The sequence below is a fragment of the Pygoscelis adeliae genome, unplaced genomic scaffold (assembly GCF_000699105.1).
Source record: "Pygoscelis adeliae isolate BGI_AS28 unplaced genomic scaffold, ASM69910v1 Scaffold501, whole genome shotgun sequence".
Lineage (NCBI taxonomy): Eukaryota > Metazoa > Chordata > Aves > Sphenisciformes > Spheniscidae > Pygoscelis > Pygoscelis adeliae.
Window position 1 is genome coordinate 274,221 of NW_008824048.1, and position 10,408 is coordinate 284,628.

The following is a 10,408-nucleotide window of genomic DNA, read 5'->3' on the forward strand; positions in this document are numbered from 1 at the left end:
CTTGGGGGTACTGGTGGATGAAAAGCTGGACGTGAGCTCGCAATGTGCGCTCGCAGCCCAGAAAGCCAAGCGTATCCTGGGCCGCATCAAAAGAAGCGTGGCCAGCAGGTCGAGGGAAGTAATTCTGTCCCCCCTACTCTGCTCTGATGAGACCCCACCTGGAGTACTGCGTCCAGCTCTGGGGTTGCCAGCACAGGAAAGACACAGACTTGTTGGACCAGGTCCAGAGGAGGGCCATAAAAATGCTCAGAGGGCTGGAACACCTCTCCTATGGAGAGAGGCTGAGAGAGTTGGGGTTGTTCAGCCTAGAGAAGAGGAGGCTTTGCGGAGACCTTCTTGCAGCCTATCAGTACTTAAAGGGGGCTTATAAAAAAGATAGCGGCAAACTTTTTCACAGGGCCTGTTGCGACAGGACAAGGGGGAATGGCTTTGAACTAGGCGGGGGTAGATGTAGACTAGATATAAGGAAGAAATTTTTTACATTGAGGGTGGTGAAACACTGGCACAGCTTGCCCAGAGAGGTGGTGGATGCCCCATCCCTAGAAACATTCAAGGTCAGGTTGGACGGGGCTCTGAGCAACCTGATTTAGCTGAAGATGTTCCTGCCCACGGCAGGGGGGTTGGCCTAAATTACCTTTAGAGGTCCCTTCCAACCCAAACTATTCTATGGTTCTATGAAATGGTTTTCCATTGTATATTTTCACCCAGAATTTGAACATATTGGGCAACAGAGAACAAGAAGTGGATCACCTTCTCAGTGCTTTTTGAGGGGAAAAAGACCCATATTCCAGGGAGGTTCCATTCTGAAAGAATTGCTTGTCTGCTCATCTAGCACAGCTTGAGTTTTAAGAGAAAAACCTGTGGCTACTACTTTAGCTTCTGAATCAACTTGTAGTTTATGACACACACACACACATATATATAACATAATCATGATAATCACATCATGACATGTATATACATTATCATGTATACACACAAACAATAAATATTATTTAAGCAACCTAGGAAACTTCTGACCTTCACTGAAATCCCCAGATGGGAATCTTCTGAGAAGTCAAGGATTTTGCTGTCCCTTCTTCCACTTTCATGTTCTGCTCCTACTCCTATCATGTTCTTAGCACAAATTCTTATACATGCACGGTTATCTACAGGCCTTCTGCAGCCTGTTAGCATCACCTGCAAGCCTGTTAAGCTTACGAACACTTCTCCCAGGACATGTGTCCATAGCACCGATGCAGGAGATGAGTTTGTGACCAAAACACTGAATATCCATATTTAGTTCTATCTTGTATTTATTTTATGGAACTTGAACATGAAGGCTGAGTGTAGAGTTTCCTTATAGATGGTTTTGTCTAATTTCCAGACAGAAATTAGGGCTGTTTCTGGTTTTCACTATGGAAAAGAGAGTTGGCAGACAGGGAAACCAACAGTTCTGCTATGCTGCCTCAGAAAGTACGCATCTCTTAGTGTGGAAGCTTTTGAGATACCACTTGAAAAGACAGTACAACTAGCATTTGCATTAGTTCCAGCTGAGTTTCATGTTAGCTACACACATTTACATCTCCTATAAAATTCAAGAATTTCGAGACGAGTCAACTGTCTTGTTCAGGTTTTTGGAGCATTTGTGGTAATAATTTACAAAGTCATGCCAGTATGATATTATAATGCTAAGAGTACTGTACCAGCTTCAATGCCTCTTGTACTTTTTCTCTGCAGACAACTTGACAAAAAAAAATTAAAAAGTTACTTGAAAAAAAAAAAGTAGCTATGCATCAGCTAAAAAAATCCACAACTTTGTTACACAGAGGAGGAGTTCTGGCCAAAACCAGAATGTTCAGCAAGAACACTTTCCTTTCAACATTTTCAAATGAGTCCTATGGATGTTCTGAGATCTGCATGACTTTATTGTATCTGTTAAAATGAAGAGTAAAAAATACCCCTGAATATAAAATCCTCAAACACACCTACCTTCCCTCCAAGGAAAAAAAAACCCACAAACAACCAAATAAAGAAAAGAAAAAAAAAGTACTTATTTCAGATTAAGCAACACGTTTCAAACATTTTTTCTTTAATTTGGGGGCAAACCATATTCTTTTCATGCTCAGATACCGTAAAAATTATTTCTCCAAGTTTTTTCTTTGGTTAGCTAGCAAGTGAAAACAGATTACCACCAATGCTTTAGCTCTTCAGCATACTGTGATGCTGAAAATGTCCAGTTCAAGTCAGTGAAGTGAACTGAAAAAGTTCAAAAATTAACAAGGAAATGAATCAAGGGGTATGAAGCCACAGTGGGAATATTCCTTCTTGTGAAAAAAAAATGTTTCAGACTCAAAACCTTGGACATATCACTTCATATGTAGTCCACCATTTTTATGGTGTTTTAACCAGAATAAACATGTATGTAGAATTCATAACAATTAGATTACAAAAAAACCCCACATGCTCACAGTTCAGTGAAATTTTTCAGAGAATGCAGGAAAAAAACCCTAAAAAACCTCCAGTGCCCTGTCTGCTCCCAGCATTCTGGTCCCCAATCAAAAGGGAGGACACAGAACAGGAAACTTCCATTTCCAGTAGGTGCATAAGCTATGCTTTGACGTTTGAATGGATTAGACACTAATCTTACTGCTCTACATCATTACCTATAAGAAAAAATAATAGAGATGCATGCGTAAGTGGTTTGTGAGGAGCTGACAACCTGTTCCGCTCCGCTAACTTGCTAATATTAAACTAAGTCAGATAAAGAAAAAGAAATAAACAATGTGGTAAAAAATTTAGTGGTTTCAGGATGAAAGACCTAAGGCAGACTTTTATTATCTCATTCCACCTCTGCAAGGATGAATTAACAGAACAGATTCATAATAACTGAGATACACTAAAATAAATAATCTGAATACCTTTTCTTATGTAGAGCGTAAATAGAAGCACTGATCCAAAGAAAGCAGTCACAATGAGAATTGCTCCAACAAAGCGTCTGCTCTCAGTCCACAGAACACCATCAGCTGAATCTTCAAGAAAAACAAGTTGGGGAAAGACATTACACAATTGCATGTGCTTCTCCCTTTTCCTTTCATTCTCACCATGTTATTTTTGCTATGAGCAGTTCAGACATGATAATAGCATCTAAGGTCAGGTGCTGACGATGCACTTCACCATATCTCATTATCCCAATAAAGGAAAAAAAGATAGAACATATTCATATTTATCTTTGCTTCCTGCATTCCATGTGATAGTGCCTTTGACTCCCATCACAAATCTTGCTTGTCACCAAGGTACAAAGTGTTATATCTAGCTCAGTTTCCTGTCAGGATTACAGGAAGGAGCTGATTGAGAAAGAGACTAGAGAGTCCCTTTCATCTGGTAAAGCTCTGAATGCAAAGGATAAGTGACCTCCCTGAATCCCAGAGGCATTTCTTGTTAAAACCAAACTTGCCCGCTCACCACTCGCTGAAAGGATGACTTGAGAAAGAGCTGAGGAAACTCTCAGCTGCCTGTTTCCACCCTTGTCAGTCCCAGAATGTGTGCCAGCACAGGCGTTTTTAAAACTGCATGGTGAACAGGACCAGAAAAATGGCCTGACCAAGTAACAGTCTCATATCAGAAATATTATTTTTGAGTTGGATCAAGTCTCCAGTCTGGTTGAAAGCTTGTGCAAACATATCAGGGTACAATGCAGAAATTAAAAGAGTAACCAAAAGCAAAAGCAGTAGGAGTGGTGGCCCAGCTAAAAGGTCTAATGAGAAATTGTATTGGTCTTCCCCATTCATTCATGTTCCTTCAATCCAAACTTTATGAGAAAAAAAATCTATGTACAATTTGTTAAATTTAAATATGCTCAAAGCAACGCCATAGTGGCAGGAAAAGAACATATTGTTCAAATTTATTTGACAGTTATCATCAGCAAAACAGAACATTCTTGGAAGGTGTGTTTAATTTATATGGGAGGGTTTCATTTCTAGGTTCCGAGCTATATACTTTTCAAATAATGGAACTTTTTTTGACACTCAGACTCAATTTTCACATAACTGTAGGTCATGCAAAATTCCTATCCTTGAATTCCATCCACACATGCATGATGAACATGTTAGTATTGTGGAAGTGTACACTAATAGCAAAACTTACCAACACAGGTATTTCTTTTTAGCCCTTTTAAAATTAGATAGGAAGAGGAACAAATCATGGCTGATTCAAATGGGACAAAATGACATTGTACCTTGAAGTGTGTTACCATAAATTAAATTTAGAAATGTTACCTGCTATGTGTAAAATGGCAGATGTATTTTCTTGCAGCTCTTTATTCCAGAATATACAGTAAAAAATCTCATCAATCCTACTTTCGATTGTAAGGGTACTTGTCACACGATACAGCTGGTCACTTCCAGTTTCATAACTTGTGTTTGCCTTATCAGTCAAATCTTCATATTCTCCGTTTTGCCATATCACTTCAGCTTGTGGGTATCCTTCTGACTGACATGTCAACTTCCATTTGTTGTCTCCTGTGCTCACGACTCCTTGAGCTATAGTTCTGTAAGGAGCTAAACAAATGGAAGAAAATTATTACTAGTAGGAAGCTAGAAGAACAGCATATATTAGCAAGACACCTTTTATTTATCCCCAGCCCCTGGGCCAAGTTTCTGTACATCAGCTTGGACTTTGTAAATAACACTCTTGACAGGAAAAGTAAATATCACTGTTGTGCCTCTCCATAGTAACTGGAGGTACAGGATTTATTAAAATTTTAATGCTGTTTAGAAAATTGCATTAGCTTTCTGGTCTTTGTCCTGTCTAAATGGTTTTTGCAACACCATTCCTCATATATCATAATGGGAAATAAAGGACAGAACATGGATTCAGCCTAGACAGAAACACAAAGTTGTACAGCTGCACAACAGCCATGAGGTGGTTTCTGTCTCTGGAGAGGCTTCTTTAAACGTTAAACCAGACATGTCTTACTTTGGGGACTCCTCTGAAATCTTTTAACAGTATCAGATAGCACTGAACCTCCTGCAGTAGCACTCTCACCGTTAACTTTCAGACTGATTGTCTTGTAGTCAGCTCCCCCGTAGCCAATAAGACAGCGGTAAACCCCTGCATCTCTCAGCTTCACATCAGTGATCTGAAGGAGAGACTGTCCCAAGTTCAGATTCTCTTTCAACAATTTTATTCTTCCCTTAAAATCACTGTGCTGCCTTTCAAAGTCTTCCTCTCCTTTGAGAAGTTCATAAACCTGCTTCCTCAACTCATCTTTCTTTTCCCAGCTGACACTTAAATCTCTAAACTTTAATTTCCCGTTCACTGGAAATGTGCATTCCATGGTCACGTTGTTCCCATGTTCCACAGTGTAGAGTGACTGGGGAGCTTCAACTGTGAATAAAGCTGAAAAACAAAATTTGGAAGAAAACTTAATTTTCCAATTTTAAGCCTAATCTTGGAAGTCATGTCTTACCATATACATAGGACATTTTAAGGACAAAAAGTATCTGCCCTGTTCAGAAAAGTTAAACATTTTTGTATGCACTTGCCCAAGTTTGGGACAAACTGGGCTATTTATACCTGCAAACACCTGCTTTGTGCACACACGCAGTGTGATGCTATACTAAAAATAGGCGAATGTATGTGCACAGCCCCTCAGCTGCTGCTTTCAGAACACTGCCACAGTAATAGGCAATTGTTAGTGCCTCGGGTGGGAATGTTCTGTTTATATAAATGTCAATTGTTTTTACACACAAAGTTAAAGAATACATGACAATTCCCAGGTTTGACAGTGCCAATAAAACTTTTTGTTTAATGCAAATGGTACCTTTTCTGAAATGGTGTCTATGCTGAAACACCGACAGAGATTTCAACCTGGCCCTGTATCAAAGCACACATATTAAGCACACATACCTAGTTTAATGTAAAAGCATGCTAAGACCTTTTATTTAATACATTAAGGAAAAAAACCCAAATGCTAGCACCTGAAGGAAGACTGAGGAATTAACATTTCTGTGCTTTTACATGGAAAGGAAACATACTTAACCAGTTCTACTGCTTCTTACGACTCAGCTTCTTACCATTTAGGAAATGCCAGTAGAAAAGAAATATGTACAAAAGCAAAGGCTTTTCCATTATGTAGATAGAACCTAAAATGATAAAATAATAGACAAATATAAATATCTGCTCATTTTCTAACTAGCACTGTAAAATACACTTTGTAGTCACTCCACACAAAGAACTGGACAGAAGGCACTGAATTCCACTCTAGCCGAAAACATGACAAAATTGCACCTTTAAATACAGTAGATGATCAGGCAGAAAGCTTCTTGCATGGGTCCAGGATGAACATCTAATTTTATTTGCTTTAAACATTTGTCCTTGGTTATGGCAAAATATATGCTTTACCACTATCTGTCAATTAGTAAATAAATACTCACAAATACCCAATTGTTCCCCTAAACTGTAGCAGGGAGTGTTGCTCCTGCTAGGAGGAGAATGGAGGAGTTTTGTATACGCATTCAGTGGAAGAAATAGATCTTAGTCCTTTCCCACCTGCTTGCCTTCCTTTAACATACGGTGAACATACGCTGTTTTATAACACGTGGACTCACAGCACTTACAACGGGGCTTGTGAAGTTACATATATAGTGAACAGAATTCATGCGGTAATTAATCACTTCACAAGTATTTACACAATAGTGCCTTTGTAAAACAGTGACAAAACCAGTCAGCCTACAAACAAAATCTATTTTCTTGAATTTCTGCTGCTCTACCTCTGAACCTGTAAATTATTTCAATTTTCTGTCAGAAGTTTTTCCTCTCTTTATTGACATAGCTTTTATACTCCTACACAACACTTTAACATTATAAAACACTGATTAATGTCAATTCATACAATGTCAATTCAACCTTCACACACCCACTGCACTTGCTAAGTGTGTTTTTTAAGTCAGAGCAAAACTATGGCAAACACTGCCATCATTTTTCAAATTACTCCCAAGAAAAATTCAAATTCACTGTAATGGAAGTCTTTTGTGAGTACAGAGAACTGTAGAATATTATCTAAATAAAGTCCTCATTTTGGATACCCAAACAGCCATAAAAATAAGGAAAGATTGCCTTCAACTGTTTTCCAGTGGTAGTTTCAGCATTTGCATAAGAAATTAGGCAACTGTAATACCTGTCACGCAACCTAACTGATGAAATTCTATCTGGACTGTGACTCTTACCATTTTTGGTAACATGTTTTGTCTTTCTCTGGTTGTCAACTTTAAGATGATAATAAAGTAACAATACTGTCCTGAATCATAAGACACATGTGCCTTTACAGTGTTGTGGCTTAAGGGAATTAGACTGCTCATAAGAATTTGATTCAAGCTACTTTTTTCCTCAGATTGCTGGTGCCTGATCCCAATAGCAGGTTTGCAGATGGCAACACAGATGGAGCTGAGAAAGGGAGTCAATCTAATACGTTGTTAAGCAGGCATGAGCAATTACAAAAGGATGTTCTGCTAACAGGGACAGGAAAATAGAAATAAGATCCTCAGGGTAAAAGCTCTGTTTCATTGATAAATAAATCCCAGGCTTCTTAACATGGTTAGGTACCCAATAATTATTCCTTAGCCACAAGTGATGTTCTTAAAAGCACTGGCAAACTGCTGGCTAATCCTGTGGGTCCCTAATTGTTTCTGGTGATGTGCACACATGAGTGCCTTCATCATGATGCCACTGCCTGAGTAACAAGCAGTCCAGAGCACCAACTAAGCTCCAGGGTAAAGCTTCTCAAACAAGATAGAGGCATACCAATCTCACAAGTATGCTCTGACCACGTTTACTTTAGAGGCAAGCCTGCAGAAGAGCAAGCCACTGAGACTGATGGGTATAGGTGAGCACCTCTGTGCGTTCCCCATGCCAGAACGACCAGAGTTGTAGCACACACAGCCCCAAAATACTTTCTACTTCTTTTAAAGTAGAGGCTGTAGCTGAGAGACTGCTCAGAACAAATAGCACGTGCACTACACTCACAGAAGGATATCCATACCCATGCATACAACCCATACCCACGTTTTTGTCAGGAAATCTGAATGTCGGCATGAACTCCAGGAGAGGTGTTCTGATTAAGTCCCAGAAGATGGATGACAACAAGTAAGTTTTATGGTTCTAAGACCCATGCTTGTATCCTGCAATTGCTGAACTTTAATTTGCATGCTTTCTTCCCTGTAGAGGAAAACAAGCCTTACTACACACAAAGAAGTATGACTATTACTTACAAAATTCCTCAAGACTGAGAAAGTCTGCTGCTGTAATCAATTTTTCACTTTCAGAGAGAAAAAAAGTAGGTCCAGGTCAAATACAGATAGGCATGAAAAAACCCGCTGCAATAACCATTACAGACCCTTCTCCTGTTTCATCCTGAGCAGAAGGATCCCCTGGCTCGATCGGTTGAAGCAGCTTGAGACCTAGATGCCAATCAAAGATCTTTACCAAAGGTGCAATCTTCTCATGATTTTCCTTACAGAACCTACCACAATGCTCCTTCTCTCCTCCTGCCGGTTTCTGACATCTGTGGCGAACAGTTTTATAAAAGCAAAAAGATATTCACTGTGCAAAATGTTCTTCAGTATTGCTGCTGTATGTTTCTCTCACAATCAAATGAAGAAGACAGGAAAAAGAGAACTATTTGCCCAAAGACTTCTTGGGACAGAACTTAAATGTTGATGTAACTCCACCTACTTCTTTAGGAAACTTCCCCATTAGTGGAAAATTCCCCACTAGGGAAAATTCTATATTGCTAACCGTGGTTCACTGTAACCAGAGACAGAAATGTTTGGAAAATTAGTATATAAAAAGCCACAGGCATTTTAAGAAACATGTCATCTGATCAAAGCTGTGTGAGCAACAGTCCTTGGAACACCAGTAGCAAGAAGTCATCCATGTACACAAACTCAGGGTCCCTACAGTATTAATCTCAAGCAGTGCCAAACAGCTGCTAATATTGACTGGAAATTTCTACACAACTTAATCATGTCTGCAAAGGTCATAAGTGGGAATAATGGGAAGAGCATTGCCTACCCACCTCTGGTAAGAACAGATATTCTGTCCCTAAGATTTGAGCATAATGAAGGCCCCTTGCCTTGCCACTGTGTGGTGCAAAAAGAGTTGTTAAGCCTATGCATTAGCTTAGCAAAAAATAAAGAGCACTGTCTTTTTCTTTCTCTTGATTCTAGAAGTCATTCAAGAATATAGAAAAAGACCCCAAGTATTAGAAGCCAAAGGATGTACTCAAATGAACTTGCAGACTGTAGTGGGATACAGCACAAAATACAACTTTAAACATATGTTTCAGTGTAAGTTCACCCACTTATGTTGTCTTTGCATATCTCACAAAAGGGTTGAGATTCTCGGAAGACTTAAAATACCGTGAAATGGCCACTTAAAAGTTTTCAGGAATGATTTTCTTCTTTCCACTTGACAGTCCACTCACAGTATCTGTCATGGAAGCAAAAACACGTAATACAAAAAACTGGTAAGAGTTAACCTTTTAACTTGATGTGTGGGAGGAAAATGGAGACAGTGGTATATGAAATAGCTGAATGTAACATTTAGGTTCTAATAACCTGAAACTACCTTAGGAGGTTGAGGGGGTGGATTTCTGCGATAGGTGAGATGGATGAAGGTTAATTTCCACTGATTTCTTCTGTGCTTAAAAACAGGTTTAACGACATTTTCTCAGAAAAAAAAGATGCAACAAAAAGAAACTGAAACAAATTTGTAAAATACTCACTGTGAGACCACAGAAGCCACTGATGTAGCTAGCTTTCAGTGTCATGAATTTAGTTTCCTCTTTGTCATTGCTTGACTTGAGGTGACAGGGTTGCTTTTTCCATGTAAGTATTTAGTAGCAAACAGAAGACCAGGACAGGGTTTTTTTGGGGTGGGGTGGGGTGGGTGTTGTTTGTTTTATACACACACACGCATCTATATAGACACACACGTCTTTTACAGCATAGTTATATACTGCAGGTGGTGGGGTTTTGTTCGTTTTACCTGTGTTCTGCAACAGATTTTCCAGACAAGTATCTCAGTCTGGCCTGTCATGGGTACTCCTAAGTAAAAAATACGGCCGGAGCAGCCCTCGGGGAGAAAGCGCCCGGGAAGGCTCCGGCAGCTGCCTGTGCCATGGAGGCGTCACGGCAGGACGAGGTCCCTGCAGAACCAGGCCGGGGCACCCGCTGCCGGCAGCCCTTCGCCGGGCTGAGCTCCGGGACCAGCCACCTCCCCCTTCCCGGGCGCAGGAGGTGCCGGGAGGCGGAGGAACACCCCCTCCCGCCCCCGCAGACCGCGGACCCGGGGAGGGGGGAGCGAAGACCCTCCCGGCCGACACCCAGCCCAGCTGCCCCCTACCTGGCGGATTCTCGGGGCGCTGGCT

General features: G+C 40.3%; 1 protein-coding gene across 1 annotated transcript in view; it reads right to left on the minus strand.

Moving 5' to 3' along the window:
* CD274 (CD274 molecule) overlaps positions 1-6,121 on the minus strand; it is a 10,466-nt gene extending 4,345 nt beyond the window's left edge. Inside the window, exons 1-4 of the mRNA XM_009333549.1 lie at positions 6,057-6,121; positions 5,026-5,379; positions 4,257-4,538; positions 2,901-3,011 (exon numbers count right to left, since the gene is read on the minus strand). Of these exons, the coding sequence (XP_009331824.1) occupies positions 2,901-3,011; positions 4,257-4,538; positions 5,026-5,379; positions 6,057-6,111 (802 nt within the window). The 5' untranslated portion in view covers positions 6,112-6,121. The remainder of the gene's footprint in view (positions 1-2,900; positions 3,012-4,256; positions 4,539-5,025; positions 5,380-6,056) is intronic.
* Between the last annotated feature and the right edge of the window lie 4,287 nt (positions 6,122-10,408).